General features: G+C 41.0%; 2 protein-coding genes across 4 annotated transcripts in view; one reads left to right on the forward strand and one right to left on the reverse strand.

The window, feature by feature from the left end:
* Positions 1-12,798, forward strand: part of OGN (osteoglycin) — a 19,184-nt gene extending 6,386 nt beyond the window's left edge. The window contains exons 4-7 of the mRNA XM_029919445.1: positions 5,475-5,633; positions 7,850-8,052; positions 10,083-10,178; positions 10,971-12,798. Of these exons, the coding sequence (XP_029775305.1) occupies positions 5,475-5,633; positions 7,850-8,052; positions 10,083-10,178; positions 10,971-11,141 (629 nt within the window). The 3' untranslated portion in view covers positions 11,142-12,798. The remainder of the gene's footprint in view (positions 1-5,474; positions 5,634-7,849; positions 8,053-10,082; positions 10,179-10,970) is intronic.
* Positions 1-20,182, reverse strand: part of CENPP (centromere protein P) — a 211,338-nt gene that overhangs the window by 144,183 nt on the left and 46,973 nt on the right. For all 3 annotated transcript variants that reach the window (XM_029919447.1, XM_029919446.1, XM_029919448.1), the window contains exon 5: positions 16,027-16,123. In XM_029919447.1, the coding sequence (XP_029775307.1) occupies positions 16,027-16,123 (97 nt within the window). The remainder of the gene's footprint in view (positions 1-16,026; positions 16,124-20,182) is intronic.

A 20,182-nucleotide genomic window follows, 5' to 3' on the forward strand; every position in this document is an offset into this window, starting at 1 on the left:
GTGCATAAAACGCTACCAAACAGCATCACGTGCTACAGAGAAATCGTTCCTGAAAGAAGAGTCAGTCTCTGTGGCAAACCTCACCGTTGTCTTAGGTTCAGAAACGGCCCCGGCGGGGTCAGCTGTCACCTCCCTGCGGGGTCAGCAGCCATCAACATCAAGCAAGACCCTCCACCAGCAGAAAGATCACGGCTCAGCTTGCTGAAAGTGGGGATGACGGTTAGCATTTCTTAACAGTAGAGAATTTTTTAAAAATGTTTATTTTTGAGAGAGGAGAGAGCAAGCAGGGGAGGGGCAGCGAGAGGGGACAGAGGATCCAAAGGGGCCTCTGTGCTGACAGCAGACAGCAGAGCTTAAACTCACAAACCAGGAGATCATGACCTGAGTTGAAGTCAGATGCTTAACTGAGCCACCCAAGTGCCCAACAAGGGAGTATTTCTAATGCAAGAACACTGTGTTTTAAACATACTACTTCTGCGCCCTTCACGACTACAGCATGGTGTACACAACATTTATAGGCACCAGAAAACCATAAACGTCATTTGACTTATTTTACTGCAATATTCACTTTATTGCAGTGGAACCAAATGTACCATTTCTCTGAGGTTTGCCTGTATGCACGTTTCTCTGTATGAGAGCATATGTGTATATATGCACATGGTGTGTGTCCGTGTGCATATTTATCTACGTCCATGTGTGTGTAAGAATGTACATATGTCTATACCACATATCACACATATGTGTGTATAGATGTGTATTAAATACAGAGAAACGAACAAATATACATACATACATTACCCAGCTCTCCTGTGGAAAGAGGCTAGAAGCAATGCGATGCTAGTAATATCAACGTTCAAATCTTGGTTTCCAAATATAATTCTCCACTAAAAGAAACGAGTACTTCTCGAAGAAATAACAGGTATCAGGCTTGGGGTAGGGAAAAGGCAAGACTGCCCTGGGACATCTTATGCCAAAAAATAAGAAAGTTCTTAAAAGAGTAATGGGGATATTTAACATTTTAATTAATAAAAATATATTTTTAAATGTAGGTACAAATTAGTAAAAGACATACAAAACCTGCACACTGAAATCTAGACAACTATGCTGCGAGAAATTAAAGACAACCTACAAATATGCATGTCTTATGTTCAAGGGCCAGAAAACTCAGTATCATTAAGATGTTGATTTTTCACAAATTTATTTGTAGATTTAACTATAATCCAATTTAATTTTTAGCAGTCTTTTTGAAATTAAGAGGCTGACTTTAAAATTTATGTGGACATTTAGGCTCTTTCCATGTTTTGGCTATTGTTGACATTGCTGCTATGAACACTGGGGTACATGTGCTCCTGTGCATCAGCATTTCTGTATCCCTTGGGTAAGTCCCTAGCAGTGCTATTGCTGGGTCATAAGGGAGTTTGAGGAACCTCCACACTGTTTTCCAGAGCGGCTGCACCAGTTTACATTCCCACCAGCAGTGTAGGAGGGTGCCCATCTCTCCACACCCTCGCCAGCATCTATAGCATCTATAGCCAAATCATGGAAAGAGCCTAAATGTCCATCACCTGATGAGGGGATCAAGAAGATGTGGTATATATACACACTGGAGTGCTACATGGCAATGAGAATGAATGACATATGGCCATTTGTACAAAAGTGGATGGACCTCGAGGGTGTCATGCTAAGCGAAATAAGTCAGGCAGAGAAGGTCAGAAACCATATGTTTGCACTCATAGGTCTAACAGGAAAACAGGAGAAACCTAATGGAGGACCAGGGGGAGGGGAAGAGGGAAAGAGAGTTGGGGAGAGAGAGGGATGCAAACCTTGAGAGACTACTGAATGCTGAAAACGAACTGAGGGTTGAAGGGGAAGGGGGGGGGAAAGAGGTGCTGGTGATGGAGGAGGGCACTTGTGGGGAAGAGCACTGGGTGTTGTATGGAAACCAATTTGACAATAAAATATTTAAAAAATAAAATAAAATAAAATAAAATTTATGTGGAAATGCAAAGAGCTTAGAATAGTCATAACAGTGTTGAAGAATACAGTTGGAGGATAGTTGGGGAAAGGGAGGGAGGCAACCCAGGAGAGACTCTTCAATACTGAGAACTGAGGGCTGATGGGGGTGGGGGAGAAGGAAAGGGGGGTGATGGGCATGGAGGAGGGCACTTGTGGGGATGAGCAATGGGTGTTATATGGAAACCAACGTGACAATAAGCTATAAACGAAAAAAAGATAAAAAGTGTTTTTAGGTAAAAACTTAGTGGTTAGATTTATGATCCTCATTGTATGCTGCTAAACTCTTCTCCAGAAAGACGCTGGCAACTTATTCATTACATCTTAATTACATCTAAGTCTGCATCTTCAAAAATTCTGTCTCTTATAATTGGTAATGTGTTGGCATTTGCTCTCAATCTCTACAATTCTGGGAAAATATGTTAATATTTCCTAATTGCTAGTCAGATGTTGCGGTATAATTCTATTAAAGTTGAATTCTATTAAAAATAAATACAGTTGGAGGATTTACACCACCTGAAAAGAAAACTTGCTATAAAGCTACAGGAAGCAAGTCATTGTGGCATTCCCATAGAAATAAACAAGCAAACAAGCTCAGTTGGTTGAGCTTCAGACTCTTGATTTCCTCTCAGGACATGATCTCAGGTTTGTAAGATAGAGCCCTGTGTCTGCTTAAGATTCATTCTCCATTCTCTCTCTCTCTCTCTCTCTCTCTCTAAATACACACACACACACACACACACACACACACACAAATGAAAACAAAAACATAAAACAAGTAGATCAGCAAAACAGAATGGTCCAGGAACACACATAACAGGGTCAACTGGTTTGTTTGTTTGTTTTTAATAATGGTGTCAATGCAATTCAGTGGGGAAAGTATAATCATTTCAAAAAATGGTCCTGAAAAACTGGATAGCTATAAGTTAAAAAAGATGAACTTTCCAGACACCATATATAAAAATTAACTCAAAATGGACCTTAAACCTAAATATCAAGAGCTTAGACTACACAACCTTCAAAAGAAAACTTACGATAATAACATAGTGGTTGGCAAAGATTTCTTAAATACAGGACAAGAAGCACAAACCATAAAGGAATCAACTATTCTTCATTAAAATAAAAAAATATTTGCTATTCAAAAGACATTGATAAGAAAATCAGACAAGCCACATAAAGGACAACATTTGCAAAACATAAATCTGAGAACCATCTTATATCTACAAATATAAACTCTTATAATTCAGTAACAATAATACAAAAATACCATTTAAAAATAGGGAAATGAGGGGTGCCCGGGTGGCTCAGTCATTTAAGTGTCCAACTTCAACTAAGGTTCCTGGGTTCGAGCCCCACATCTGGCTCTCTACTGTCAGATCAGAGCCTTGGACCCTCTATTCCCCTCTCTCTCTGCTCCTCTTCCCGCTCACACACTCTCTGGCTCAAAAATACTAAGTATTTAAAAAATATGTAAATGAAGGGTGCCTGGGTGGCTCAGTCAGTCAAACAACCAACTTTGGCTCAGGTCATGGTCTCCCAATCCAGTTTTGGGTTCAAGCAACGGGTTGGGCTCTGCACTGACAGCTCAGAGCTCAGAGCCAGTTTCAGATTCTGTGTCTCCCTCTCTTTCTGCTCCTCCCCCACTCATGCTCTGTCTCTCTCAAAAATAGATGAACATTGAAAACAGGCAAATGATATAAACCTTCTACCACAAAAATATGTGGATGGTAAATAAGTTTATAAAAAACTGCTCAGCACATGACATTAGGAAAATATAAACTAAAATACACGATACCACATCATGCCTTACATGAAAAGTCTGATAGCGTGGAATGCAGATGAGGATGTGGAGTAACTGGAAGGACTATAGAATGGCCCAACCTTGATGGAAAACAGGGTGAGACTTTCTTCAAAAGCTACCCGCTAAGATGGCCCAGCCGATGTACTGTTAAGTATTTACTCAAGAGAAACGAAAGTATTACAACCATAAAAACTTCTAGATAAATATTCACTTTTGAACACTGGCTATGAAATAGCCAAAAACTAAATACCAAATGCCCATAAGGAAGGACTACATAAACTGCATATATTAATACAATGAAATACACTCAGGAATAAAGAGGAATGAACTGCTGGTATGCAGTGTGGAAGAAGCAATGCGAGCAGGTTCTCTTGGAAGCGCCAACTGCTGGGAGCAGAGAGAAAGCGGACCAGAGTGGGTGCCGGGAGGGAGGGGCTACAGAGAGCATGACAACACTCCGGGTGATGACTGCGTTTACTTTGATTGCAATAACGGTTTCATGGGTACATACAGAATGCCAAAAACATAAATTACACAAGTGAAATATGTATAATTTATTAAGTGTCATTTAAATAGAAAACAGCTGTGAAAGAATTAAAAAAGGCTTAAGAGAGTTCACACTGGCTAATCTGTGACAATTTGATTATCAAAATAAGTATGATGGGAACTTATTATGACCCATGGGATAAAGAATTCACAAGTTCGCACTGAACTGATATAACTAAATACGAAGGGAATGTTCCACCCTGTACCAGATGTCAGCTAATAAACGTAGAAGGAATAATAGACTTAGAATATCATAATTTGAAACTATCCTAGTAACAATTCAGGTCAGAACTATCAACAGAGGATAAAATTAGTGGGTGGCAGTTTAGTGACAGACCAGATGTTTAGCAAGTCCTTTTTCAGAAGACACTCCCTGATGGCAGACCAGAGAAAGCGGCATCAGGAATGGGACAAGCAGATACCACATGCTCCCCAGTACCCGGCACGGCAGACGCCACATCATTTCCATCGTATACCTACTGAAAATTAGGAACCTCAGACTAACCCTAATTGAATGACATTCTGTAAAATAAATGCCCTGAAAAATAAAATGTTTTTAAAATTCAAAAACTTTTAAATTATGAACAAAGACTCAGGCATTGTTTCCAGGTTAAAGAAGATAAAAGAGGCACGAAGAGGACATGCAGTGGGGTCCCTGCTGTTTCTGTGACACTCTCATGTCAAAGGGCGTGGTCTGCTTACTTAACTGGGGGCGTGTAAGTGCCTCAGCTATGGTCATCCATCCACAATGTGTCTGTGCCAAACCAAGTGAGAAGTCAAACTTACATTTACCTTATGTTCTGCTTTATGAACATGAAGTATTCAAATCAGGAATTCAAAACAGAAAGTGAAAATTCAGCAATTAAATATTCGGTGCTAAAATGGATAGAGAGTGAAGGAGATGTTGGGTTACAGGATCTAAAATAAGATCCTGGTCAGTTATCAGGCGTAAGACTGCTAGAATGCCCATGGTGCCTTCCCACCACCACCCTTAATTCTGTAAAATATTTTTTCAGATTAGTGAGAACACTCATGATAGCAATACTTTTACCACTAGTGGCGAAGTGTTTTTAAATTACAGTTTATATTTTTATCATTTTGTTTCCCGACTGAGAAATGCCCACGTGCCTGCTGTGTGTGTGTCTAAGTGGCTCCGTGTACTGTGAAGAGGTCGACATTGATGCTGTGCCGCCCCTGCCAAAGGAGTCATCCTATCTCTACGCACGATTCAACAAGATTAAAAAGCTGACGGCCAAAGATTTTGCAGATATACGTAAGTTAACTTTACGTAAAATAACTCCCAGTAACTAACTATGTTAGTGGCAGCCTCCGAGAGACACAAGCTTCTTGGCACCTGCGACGGTCACATCTAAGGCCATCGCTGCTGGAATGTTCATCCACCACGGCGCACACACATCCACACGCTTGTTGGCGACTCCTTTCTACGCCATTCAAATGTCCCCGTCACCTTTCTTTCCTGCTGCCTTTCATGTTGATGTTGACGGCCCATCAAACATACGGGCAAAGACGCCTTCTCAACCTACAGGACTCCGAGACCCATGTGCCTCGGCCCGTCAGGAGCACCAGTACCACCAAGGTGCTTCTCCAACCGTAACACTTTATTCACAGTGCTGCCGTTTCGATAAAAGCAGAAAGTCTCCTCTTCCTTACTTTAACTCATGGTTCTTAAACCTGGCTGTATACTAAAGCCATCTGGGGAAATCTTATAAAAAACAATGATACCAGGCCCTAGTCTCCAGAGTTTTTTTTTTTTTTTTGAGAAGCAGAGAGACAGAGCACAAGCAGGGAAGTGGCAGAGAGAGGGGGAGACACAGAATCCGAAGCAGGCTCCAAGGTGTGAGCTGTCGGCACAGAGCCCGGCATGGGGCTCAAACTCACGAACCGCAAGATCATGACCTGAGCTGAAGTCAGACTCAACCGACTAAGTCACCTAGGTGCCCCGGAGATTTTAACTGAGGTCTGGGGAGAGGCCCAGGCATCCTCATGAAATACCACCCAGCTCCTCAGATGGTTCTCACGTGGACCTAACGTGTTTCACTCCCTTCCAGGATGCTCCTGGCATCCCGTCAAATCGCACGGCAGCTTGCCGCCAGGGCACCGCTTTGAGCACAGCACAACCCTCCACTTCCGCAGTGCCAAGTCCCTGAAGAAAGTCACACCAAACGTGCACACTGGCCCCACTATATGTTTGAGATTAACCGAACAGCATCCATGCTGCAACTGGCGGCCCCCACTGGCCCAAATACAGCTGTTCCTCATCACTGTGGACCCCATAGCTGCACACACCCTTGCTTAGTCACAGGCATTTGTAACCCCCAAATCAGTACCCGAAGCACTCCCGCAGTCATCTGCAGACACAGGCACAGTGGCAGAACACTGGGGTTACTTAGGCACAGTCAAACAAGGTGACCTCTGCCATTCTGTTTCAGCTCTTACACTGTGAGGTGTCCTGTTCAGTGTGCTTTTTGCTATTTGTGCTGAAGAGCCATCCAGTGTCCCCAAGCTGCCTCACAGAGAAAACACGGTGTTAGGTAATTTTCATTCAAGTGTGAGCTACAGAACTGAGGCTGTGAGTTCAATGTTGATGTACCAAGAGTATATACTAATATACACTAACTGTAACACTTTAAAAAGAAACACACATGCAATTTTGTACTAATTGGTTGAGAAATGTGTGATCATAGGCTCAAAGAAACCTAACCCTTTAGAGTCCCGGGGAGGAACAGTCCATATTCACTAATTTGCAGTGACTACCTCAAATACTGGATGAGAAACAACGGCTTCCTCAGCATCCCAGACACACACACACACACACACACACACACACACACACACACACTTTCTCTCTCAGTCTGCATCACTTTAACAAATAAGGCACAGAGAGATTAAGAACATACCTACAATCAAAATGCAACATGCTGGTTAAAAGTCCAGAAAAATATCTACGAAAATTCTATCTAATCAAATGTGCTGCTTCCAGGGTGCCTGCGTGGCTCAGTTGATGACCATCTGACTTCAGCTCAGGTCATGATCTCATGGTTCATGAGCTCGAGCCCCATGTCGGATGAGCCCTGCTCTCCTCTACCTCCTTCTCTCTCTGCCCCTCACTCACTTGCGACCTCTATCAATTAAAAAAAAAAAAGTAATGCTTAGTTCCCATAATTTGCAACCAGAATTTGTTTAAACCATCTCCACATTCTGAGGATTCAAATACAGAAGGATGGAAGGACTGAATTAACTGAGTTCCCTTCCAATCCTGAGATTCTAGCCCTCAAGAGAAGACCGTCGGTGTCAAGCACAGAAGGCTGCTCACTACTGATTCAACAAAACTTACTGATCCACTCATTACAGACACTGTTAGACACTAAAAATAAAAGAGGTTTGAATGACCTGTTACACCAATGCTTTTTCTTCAGTCCACACAAATGAGACTTTAACTTCATATTTTTTGTATCTTTTTCCTTCAAGCTAACTTAAGAAGACTTGATTTTACGGGAAATTTGATTGAAGATATAGAAGACGGTACTTTTTCAAAACTTTCTCTGTTAGAAGAACTTACACTCGCTGAAAATCAACTCCTGAAACTTCCAGTTCTTCCTCCCAAGCTTACTTTATTTAATGCAAAATACAACAAAATCAAGAGTAGAGGAATCAAAGCAAATACATTCAAAGTAAGTATTGTATACTATGACCAAACACAGTATCAGTTTTATACAACCAATGGTAATAAGATAAAAGAAAGAGAAACTCTGGTCTAAAATTTTGTTTTATATTTTAAAATTGTTTTTACAAATGCCAGAAAATATAGTTTCAAAAGTAAACATTCAATTTTACATTTACCACTTAAAAGTATTAGCCCATAAAATTCTGTAGTTAGCCTTTCTTTTGAATTCCATAAAGGCACCTAGTACAGAATTCGATACATAATACAAATTAAATACATGTCTTCATTTAGTAACTCAAGAAAATATATGTGCAGGACAAAGGGACGGTGATCTACTCTGACTTACGCAGCCAGGCCGGGTCTGTGGCGGAACCGCGGCCTGAGGCGAGCCCCGCGCAGGCGGTACGCCCCTTCCCGGTCCCGGAAGGAGCCCCAGACGGATGAGTGTGCTGCTGCTGGCATGAGACTCATTCAGGAGAGCCTGCGGCTTCTAATGAGAACATCTAACTGAAACACTATGAAATATTATCCCCAAGTTTGTACCAATCACACAAAGGTATAATTAGTCCACAGACGTACATTCTGTCAGAAATGTAAAAATATTCCATTTTTCTTTGCTTTGGGTTTACACCTAAGGAACCCTTTTGCAATTGTAAGGGACACTGTAAAGGCACATCAGAGTTCCTCAGAAGTTAGGGGATTAGGAGACTTTTCAAAATGGGACTCACTTTAAAAACAAACAGGGCACCTGGGTGGCTCGGTTGGTTACGCGTCCAACTTCGGCTCAGGTCATGATCTCATGGTCTGTTGGTTTGGGCCCCGCGTTGGGCTCTGTGCTGACAGCTAGCTCAGAGCTCGGAGCCCGCTCCGATTTCTGTGTCTCCCTCTCTCTCTGACCCTCCCCTGCTCACGCTCTGTCTCTCTCTCGAAAACAAATTCTTACAATGTGAAGACATAGCAATTTCAGCTAGTAAGCCTTTGACTGGCATGTTAAAGACCTACAGGAGCTGATGGAGGCTTCACAGGAGGAGTGTTCGAGCGCTCTGAACTTTACACTTGCTTTACGTCTTGAAGCCCTATTATAAAATGATACACAGTAACAGGCTACTGATCATGAAAAGTAACTCAATACAGACGAGTGTGGGAAAGTCCTGCCCTCTAAGGATTTAACAGATTGCTCTGGGAGACATCCCACAAGCACGTGTCTCAGGAACACAGACACACAGCACTGCGTGCACCGTTTTACTGCGTCTCACAGACACGGCCCTTTGTACAAACTGACGGTTCCGGCCGACCCCACAGCGAGCCACTCTCCTAACAGCGCTTACTCACTGTGTCCCCATCTCACATTTTGCTAATTCTTGCAATATTTAAAAAATTTTCATTATTACTCTATTTGTTACGGTGGTCTGTTATTAGGGATCACAACTCCCTGAAAGGTCAGATGATGACTAGACTTTTGTAGCAATAAAGTTATTTTTACTTAAGGCGTGCACGCTGCTTTTTAGACATGCTGCCACTACATCACAGTGTAAACGTAACTTTACACGCACTGGGCAACCAAGAAACACGCTGGGCTCACCTCATTGCAATCCTCGCTTTACTGTGGTGGTTCCTCCGGAACCGAGCTCACCTTATCGTCCAAGATGTGCCTATATTCATTTTGTCAGACATCAGTGGAGGTGAAATGAGAAGTTCTGAAGGTTCATGAGAGGTTATGTCAGCACCAGGATCCAAACTCAATCCTGCATAGAAAATGATCTTACTAGCTGTTCACGAGACACGTCAAAGGGCCCCAGCAGCGGGCATCAGAACTGAGGCTGGGAATGGCTGCGTACTCACTGGTCAGATGAGTGAAGAGAAATACGGGGTGTAGCAGGCCCTTATCACCCTTCATAAAGGGTCAAAATATACTACTTGGGAAACAAAAACCCCTCAAAACCAAGTAACTACCATAGCAGCAATTAGTAGTACTGATTAACAGGACTGAAAATGTACTGACCTCAGTGATGCTCCAGAAGTACCTTCTCCCTACAGAGACTGAACAACCTCTCCTTCCTGTACTTGGACCACAACGCCCTGGAATCTGTGCCTCTTAATTTACCAGAAAGCCTACGTGTAATTCATCTTCAGGTAGGATTGCTCCTTTCATAATATCGGATGACTTGAATGTAAATTTTTGTTATCAATGTTATGACTCATTAGGAAGCTCATTTGTCCACAAGTAAGTTATGCCTATCAAGTATTACTAATTGGTGGCCTGAACGCCACCCCCACCCACATCCTCCACCCCCCAGAGCCCCTGAGAAGACCCACAACTGAGGCGTGAGGTCTGCCCTTAGAGCGGACTCTGTTGTCAGGCATGCACGCAGCATCTCCTAGTTAATGTGACACATGAATCCGAGGGATCTGTGGGTGGGGGTGCTATGACCTGTGGCAGCTGTCTCTTTCTCCAACAGCAGTGGACACCTGCTTTTGGAGACTGTCCTGCTGATCTCAAGCTGAGGAGACAGAAGAGTGAAGAGGAACGGAAACGAACTAAAATTGGTCTTCCAGTATCACAGCAATTCCCATTTGTCCTGTTTCCTTCTGTAAAGGGACATTTAAGGACAGCACGCCCATTCTGAGTTGGCACTCAAAAGCAGGATCGTCCTTCCAGCCAGTATAATCTTATCTGTGCTTAGAGCTTTCTGCTACACGATGTGACTGAAACAGCAAGCAGTCTGTCTTCCAAAGCAACACTGCAGACGTAAAAATGCGTGGTGGGGGCTCACCCTGCACAGAGGGTGTTTTCACCCTGAGGATACGCAGGGCATACAGTATTTTAAAACCACTTTTTAGGTAGAATATTCTGTGAGATCTATTACATAGAATGCAAAAGGTAGATTTCAAATCTCTGAACAATTTTTCCCTTTTATTTTCCAGTTTAACAACATAACTTCAATCACAGATGATACATTCTGCAAGGCTAACGACACCCGGTACATTCGGGACCGTATTGAAGAGATTCGCCTGGAGGGCAACCCCATCATCCTGGGGAAGCATCCCAACAGCTTTATCTGCTTGAAAAGATTGCCTGTAGGGTCATACTTCTAGCCACTATCAGAGCAGCGTATGAGCAAAAGTGCACACATGCACACAATCTGTCTCCACATGCCTAAAGGAGCATAAATATTTAACACTAACTTCGTGTCCCACGATGAAGGAATTTTATGTTGTAAACAAAGATGTTCACAAATCTTACACCTAATAAGCAAAATGTAAAACTGAATCCTCAAGTTCAAAACAAAGTCATGGGAAAATGTTTAGGCAGCATTACAAAATCTTTAGTTTACACCATGGTGCCATTTAAAAGGTATCTTTTTAGAACAATACCCCAATTTAAAAGCACTATTTCCATACTAATGATGGGAAAGGATAAGTCCAAGAGACGTTTTCTACTGCTGGTCTTCCCCGGCCTGTACCGGACCCTCCAGCACTTACAGAAGATGCTCCCAAAACTTTGAAAAGCTGCTAGTTATCTCCCATTTTTCTTTTATGATTCATACATTTATCATTATGAAGTAGGAATTTGTTCTTTCTATTAAGACAGTTATTATATGTTTACTTAGCCTGAGAAAAAGCGTACAACCTCATATCTAGGCAAAACTTTCCAAATAAAGCATAATTTCACTCTCTGATAATGACCTAATAGAGTAACATTCAAAGTTATTTTGCTTTGTGGTTGCAAAGTTAAAGGCTTTAGTAAAATAGTACAAACTTTTCTTTTCTCTAAATATTAAAATTCTAAGTCTACCATAAAACATTTGAAGGAGTCAAGCAGACCGAAATCAGTATACTCATAAAAAACTGGTCTGTCCCATCTCTCAGAAAATACCTATAAAGTCCTCCATTGTAAAGGCTTTCAAATATGATAGATATGGCGAAATATTTTCTTTTTACCACCATAGGAATGAGAATCTCATCAATAAATCTGTCCAAATGTAGGACATGAAAACAGTGAATTGAGTGCTATTACTGACACTAGCTTCCCCCCAACCCGTATGCATCACACTCAGGCCGACTGCCCATCCAATCACAGGGAAGCTTCTGAGTGACATTTCCTACAAACCTATGATTAACTGAACAGTGTGAGTCCATTAACAGTGATGACTTAGGAGGAAACAATGCTGCCACATTAAAGATCCTAAAATAACTTTTCTCTTGCCCAAAGCCCACTCAGAAGTCTTAGCCTCCATATCGCATTGATATTACATCCAAAATGATCAATCCTTTAGACACACGAGTCTGAACTGTTCATATGAAAATGTCTAATGCTGTCTCCAACATAAATAATGCATTAGAATCAAGTTGTCTCCACACACCAGTCCCCGAAATAGTTATTCATATTTTTAAGCATTTGCTTCTGTTTCTTCCTACACAGAATGAGCTCCATTTTTTCAATTTTTCCCCCATTTTGTCAAAGTTGACCCCAAGATAAGTTTTAATTAGAACATCTGTGATCTCTTAAGGCCACAACAATTAGTTCTACACCACTTACTAACTCACTTGCTTATTTTATTTTGGTAACTGGTAATCATAACAATATATTGTATTCTCATTATTTTGTGTGCATGCCTCATTTCTCTGTGACCGAAAGTTCATGGAATTCATCCAATATTCCCTTTATATCTTCAAAGTGCTTACCCTAATATTGAGCACATCTGAACTGAATATACAATGAAAAGTACAAAATAAAATTTATTTGAACAGAGGGCTCTCTTTCATTTGGAAAAATAGAACTTTAAACTATCACAATCTTGAATCAATCAGAAATATATTATAACTTTATCTGGAAAAATAAACTTGATCAAGGAGAGATGAGTGTTGGGGATGATACCAGGAAAAGCCATCTGAAGAGATTTCTATCATGTTTCCAGATGCGGCCCTATATTCTTTACCTAACTAAACCTATAGAGGAAAAAACACCAAAACTCAAATTTTGGAGATTCACAAGCCTGTGGTTTCTAATAATAATTAGAAAAGAGCACTAGTAAAAGGTCTAAACCACAGAATTATCTATAAATTTTTTTTTTTAATGTTTATTTTTGATAGAAAGACAGAGGGTGAGCAGGGGAGGGTTAGAGAGAGGAAGACACAGAATCTGAAGGAGGCTCCAGGCTCTGAGCTGTCAGCACAGAGCCTGATGCAGGACTCGAACTCACAGAGTACAAGATCATGACCTGAGCAAAAGTCGGATGCTCAACTGACTAAGCCACCCAGGAGCCCCCAGAATTATCTTTAAAAGATAATTTCAGTGAGACCTTGCTGGCTCAGTTGGTTAGCATCCAACTCTTGATTCTGGCTCAGGTCGTGATCTCACAGTTCGTGAGATTGAGCCCCACACTGGGCTCTGCACTGACAGCATGAAGCCTACTTGGGATTCTCTCCCTGCCCCTCCCCTGCTTGCTCACTCTCGCGCGCGCTCTCTCTCTCAATATAAATAAATAAATTTTTAAAAGATTAAAAATCTGGGGAAATCAGATACCCACATGCAAAATGATGCAGTTGGAACCTTAGCTTACAATGTATACAAAAGTTAAGTTGGATCAAATATTCCAACTTAAAAGCTAAATCATGAAACTCTTGTGGGGGGGAGGAAAATCTTTATGAATTTGGCAATGATTTCTTGGATATAACATCAAAAGCAGGGGCAACAAAAAAATAAACTCAGTGTCATCAAATGTGCGTCAAAGGACACTATCAAGTAAATGAAAAGATGATCCAAAGAATGGGAGAAAATATCTGCCAACTACACACTTGATAAAAGGTTAATATTTTTGTAAAACCTCCTACCAGGGCACCTGGGTGGCGTGGTTGGTTGAGCACCCAACTATTGGTTTCGGCAGAGCTCATCATCTCCGTTTGTGGGTTCTAGTCCTGCATCAGGCTCTGTGGTGCTGGTGCACAGCCTGCTTGGAATTCTCTTTCTTCTCTCTCTGCACTTCCCCTGCTCGTGCTCTCTCTCTCTCAAAATAAATAAGCTTTAAAAAAAAAAACCCTCCTACAACTCAACAAGAAAAAAAAAACCTCAATCCATTAATGGGCAAAGGATGTGAATAGACTTTTCTCTAAAGAAGATATACAAATGGCCAATATGCACATGAAACAATGATCAACATCACTAATCATTAGGTAAATGCAAATCAAAACCACAATAAAAATTCTACTCCACACCCATTAGGTTGGCTATGATCCCCCAAAAAACAAAACAAAGGAAAAATCCAAAACACACTGGCAAGTATGTGGAGAAATTGGAAGCTTCGTGCACTGCTGTTGGGAATGCAAAATGGGTCAGCGCCACAGAAGAAAACATGCAGTGCTTTACAAAATTAACCAGAATTTCCATATGATCCAGCAAGTCCACTTACAGGTATATTTGTCATAGAACTGAAAGTAGGGACCTGAACAGACATTTGTCCACCAATGTTCATAAAAGCATTATTCATAACAGTCAAAGGAAGGAAACAAACCAAGTATCCATCAAGATGAATGGATAAACAAAATGTGGGCTGTCCAGACAACAGATTATTATTCAGCCTTAAAAAGTAAGGAAATTCTTCCATGTGATACAAAATGGATGAATCTTGAGAATATTATGCTAAATGAAATACACCAAACAAAAGAGTATAAAATTTATGATTCTGTCAAAATAAAGCACCTAGAAATTCACAGCAATAGAAAATAGAATGGTGATTCTCATGATCCGGGGTAGGAAGCAATGACAAGTTAGTGTTTAATGGGAACGGAGTTTCAGTTTGAGATGATAAAAAACTTCTGGAGGTAAGTATTGGTGGTGACCGCACAACAATGTGACTGTCTTTCCATCCTAGTAACCCGATCACCAACGAAGATGCTCCAAGAAGCACTCTGTCCTCTGCACGATAAACACACCAACTGTATGCTACGCCTCCTTGAAAGCACCTGGAGTCAAATCAGTTTTGGAAACAGGACTAACACTCACATTTCCCACAACCCACATGAGATGATTTGTCACCACAACTGCCAGCATCCGCTTAGTCATTACCGTATTTACCAATTGTGAGGCAAAGCTATTTAACTGTTTGGGTCCCAGAGCCCTCGTGAGTAAACAACAGTAAGAGAACTCAAAGACCACAGTCAGGTACAGCCATGTTTCACTCTAAGGAAAATTCTATGCCTGACAGATTTTATTAATTCAACCCAACAGAATGCAAGTATTAATGTACTAGTAATAATGATAATAGTAATAAGAAATCCAAACAAACAAGAATTAGTACCAGTCATAAAAACAATAATCAGAGCCCGGTTAGACTTTTGAGATATTATCAGATTGACTCTTTCAGAACCAGATTTTGTGTGGACCACAGCTGTCAATATTGCTGCTATCCAACTGCGTAGAACCTGAGGCATCATAACGCAGCCAAATATCTGGCTTCTGGTTATGACAGAAAATGGAATAAAAAGAAGTCCTTGAGTGTATCCATATCAGACTGAAGAGGCATTACTTTACTGAAATCAGGCATAACTACTTAAACTTGAAATACACAATACTTAAGAAGCTCAAAATACCGAGTATGACTCAGAAAGTAAGGACTGTGCCAGGTGATAAGCGCACTACGATTACACTCATCTTAGCATTTCTATTTTGTTTCCAGCACGCTTGAAAGATTTTTATTCCAAATGTGTATAAAGTAAATAAGAATATAACTATACCTCTTTCAAGACCCCCCGTAACACAATGACTCACTGGTTTGTACAGAAGCATTCCTCTTAATTACTCCAAATAACTGTGAATTCCCAAAGCCAATGAAAATATTTTCTGTTCTTTGAAAACTTTAAGGAAAGAATGCTATGTTCAATCTCCAAATTAATGCCAGCTTCACTTTTGGGTTATGTTTAAATTTAAACCAGCTTCACTTTTCGCATACATTTAAATCTAAAAACTTGAGAGCGAGCCTACCTTGAAGTGTTCAAACGTGCGCTGACGGTACTCACACCACTCCACGAAAAAGTGTAGGCTTTGGAAAAACATCAACAGGTCTCTTCTATCTTCTGCTCTGTAGAATAAAAGATTTTATGATTAATTAGTATGATAAATGAGAGTCCCATTCTGGCATTTTTAAGCTTATTATTTCATTTTTTAACGTTTATTTATTATTAAGAGAGAGTGAGAGAGGGTGGGAAGGACGGAGGAAGGGGCAGAGAGAAAAGGAGGCAAAGCATCCGAAGCACACTCCAGGCTCTGAGCTGTCAGCAGAGGCCGATGCGGGGCTCGAACTCATGAACCCTGAGATCATGACCTGAAGTGAAGTCAGATGCTTAACCAACTAAGTGACTCAGGAACCCTTATTATTGTTTTTTATATACACTACACTAAAGCTAAAAACAAAAAAGAACTAGAGACATTTCTATATTTTGAACAGTATGTGCCCCTGTGTGACTGCTAATGCTAATTTTTTTTTTAAATCAAATTTTAGTTAACATACCATGAAGTATTCGTTTCAGGACATTTCAGTGATTCATCACTTACATACAACACCCAATCCTCATCACAAGCGCCCTTCTTAGTACCCAGCCTCCATCTAGCCCACCTCCCTCTATCAGCCTTCAGTTTGTTCTCTATCCTTAAGAGTCTTTTTTGGTTTGTTTCTGTCTCTCCTCTGTTCCTTCTCCTTCCCATATGTTCATCTGTTTTGTTTCTTAAATTCCACATATGAGGGAAATTAAATGATACTGGTCTTTCTCTGATTGACTTATTTCACTTAGAATACATTCTAGCTCCAACCATGTCACTGCAAACGCAAGATTTCTGCTTTTTGATGGCTGAGTAGTATTCTGTCGTGTATATATAGCACATCCTTATCCATTCATCAGTTGATAGACATTTGGCTATTTTTTATAACGCTGCTATAAACACTGGGGTGCATGCACCTCTTGGAGTCTGTATTTTTGTTTCCTCTGGATAAACACCTAGTAGTACAACTGCTAGATCACAGGGTAGTTCTGTATTTATTTTTTGAGAACCCTCCATACTGTTCTCTACAGTGGCTGCACCCAGTTTGCATTCCCACCAACAGGACGAGAGCATTCTCCTTCCTTCACATCCTCGCAACACCTGCTGTTTCCAGAATGGTTAATTTTAGCCATTCTGACAGGTGTGAGGCACTGTCTCATTTTAGTTTTGGCTTGTGTTCCCTGATGATGAGTGATGTTGGGCATTTTTTCATGTGTCTACTATCCATCTGGATGTCTTCTTTGGAGAAATGTCTATTTATTTATATCTTCCACCCATTCCTTAACTGGATTATTTGGATTTTTGGGTTTGGGTTTTAGAAATTATTTATATATTTTTGGATACTAACCCTTTATCAGAAATGTCACTTGCAAATACCTTCTCCCATTGTTTCGCTGATTGTTTCCTTTGCTGTGCAGAACCTTTTTATGTTGATGAGGTCCCAGTAGCTCATGTTTCCTTTGTTTCCCTTGTCTTTGGTGATGTGTCTAGAAAGAAGTTGCTCCAGCCGAATTCAAAGATAATGCAGCCAGTCTTCTCCTCCAGGATTTTGATGGCTTCCTGTCTCACATTTAGGTCTTTCATCCATTTTAAATTTATTTTTGTGTATGGTGTAAAAAAGTGGTCCAATTCCATTCTTCTGCATGTCACTGTCCAGTTTTTCCAACATCATTTGTTGAAGTGACTGCTATTTTCCCGGCCTGAAATGCCCTTTTCCCCAACTTAAAATGTTTAAATCCTACTCATCTTTCAAGATATTACTCAAATTCCACATTCTCCATGATTTCATATTTGATAACCATGCCATATAAGAAAGACTGTATCCGGTCTTTGTCCCCAGTTTCTGGCACAGAGCTTCTAAAAATCTTGGAATTCCTGAATGACAGGGGTGCCTTTCTTGTACAAATGAGGTGGCGAGGCATGGCCCCTAGACAGCCTCAGGATGGGAGGTGGTCACCAGAAAGACTAAACCCAGGTTGAAAGGGCTGAACTCTGAGCCAATCAGACCTCCAAGGAAGAAAGGAGAGCTGGAGGATTTTAGTCATCCCACCAACTATGCCTCTCTAATGAAACCCCAAACAAAACTCTGGACAACGAGTCCCAGGGAGCTTCCTGGCTAGTGAACATGTTGACTTGCAGGAGGCTGATGTGCTCAGAGTCCGCAGGGAGAGCTTGGTCCTCCTCCACCCCATTCACCCCACCTCAGAACCCTGACTTACACATTGCTTCGATTTGCCTACTTCTGGGAATAGCTTTAACAATAAAACTACAATGTTTACTGTAATACTTTCAGTGAGTTTTCTCAGTCTTCCTAGCAAATTATCAAATTTGAGTGGGTTGTGGGAACCCCAACCTTATAGTCTGTAAGTTGGAGCTACAGATGACCTCTGATACTTAGGGATGGCACTGAAGTGGGACAATCGTGTTCAGGACTTTGCCTTTAACCTGCAGGTCTGCACTAAATCTGAGTAGTGTCAGGACTGAAATGAATCATAGGACATTCCACTTGGTATCACAGACTACTGTGGGAACAATGACCTACAACAATGACCCACACTGCATGTCCTATTCCAAAATGGCTAGAAATGAGTTCATTTCTATGAGCTCCCGTGGAATTTACCCTCGTGCTCTAAATACTACAGCTATTGTTATCCTGACACCCCAGAATGAGCACCTTGCAGACAAGAGGAATGTATTCATTGAACCATTCATTCCGTAATGATTTCATTCCGTAAATTGGATTTTTCATTCCAATCATGATGGACTAAGCACACTCCACCCGAACACTCCAATTTCTATTCAGAACCATGGACACAACACACAAACAGATAGTAGAAGACTGAAATGTGGACAAAAGATGGCAGAATGGTAGGAACCTCCAGGAATTAAAGGAGGAGTAAGGAGGGCGGTGAGGAGTTCCTTGGGGTTTATTTTTACCTCCTGGACATCCCAATCTGGATGTTACAGCAGATGCCAACTCAGAGTGGCCAAAGGTGGGGGGAAAAAGAAAAAAAGATAAGAAGTTTCCAAGGAAAGCCAGGGTTGTATAAAATGAGAATGGGGAGTACACTCCTCCTGATGATGATTTTTTGGATTTAACACCAAAAGCTAAGGCAACAAAACCAAAAATGAAAATGGGATCACATTAAACTTAAAAAGATTCTGTAAAGCAAAGGAAACCATCCACAAAATGAAAAATCAACCTATAGAGAAAAAAAATATCTGCCATCCACGTAGCTGATAAGGGATAGGTAACCCAAATACATAAAGAATTCATAAAACTCAACAGCAAAAGAACACAATCAGATTAACAAATGGGCAGAGAATCTGAACAGACATTTTCCCAGAGAAGATATACAAATGGGCAGAAGACACAGGAAAAGAAGCTCAACATCCTATGTGCAGAAATGTAAATCAAAACCACAATGAGGGATCACCTTGCACCTGTTCGCGGACGGCTATTAGCAAAAAGACAAGAAACCACAAGTGTTGGCAAAATGTGGAGAAGAGGAATCCTTGTGCACTGTTGGTAGGAATATAAATTGGTGCAATCACTATGGAAAACAACATGGGGGTTCCTAAAAGAATTAAAAATAGAACTACCACATGATCTAGCAATTCCATTTCTGGGTATCTAACCAAGAGAAATGAAAACATTAACTCAAAAAGATATCTGCACCTCCATGTTCACTACAGCATTAGTTACAATAGCCAAGATACGGAAACAACATGACTGCCCATCAATGAATGGAGAGGTAAATTCATTCTGTACATCAACACAATGGAGTATTATTCAGCCATAAATAAGAAGGCAATGCTGTCTTTTGCAACAACATGATGGGCCCTTAAGGACACTATGATAAGTGAAATATATCACACAGAAAAGATAAAGACCTCACTTTTTTTTTTAATGTTTTATTTATTTTTGATACAGAGAGAGACAGAGCATGAGAGGGGGAGGGGCAGAGAGAGAAGGAGACACAGAACTGGAAGCAGGCTCCAGGCTCTGAGCTAGCTGTCAGCACAGAGCCTGACGCGGGGCTCGAACCCACGAACGTGAGATCTGACCTGAGCCGAAGCTGGAGGCTTAACCGACTGAGCC

This window comes from Suricata suricatta, chromosome 13, assembly GCF_006229205.1.
Source record: "Suricata suricatta isolate VVHF042 chromosome 13, meerkat_22Aug2017_6uvM2_HiC, whole genome shotgun sequence".
Taxonomy (NCBI): Eukaryota; Metazoa; Chordata; class Mammalia; order Carnivora; family Herpestidae; genus Suricata; species Suricata suricatta.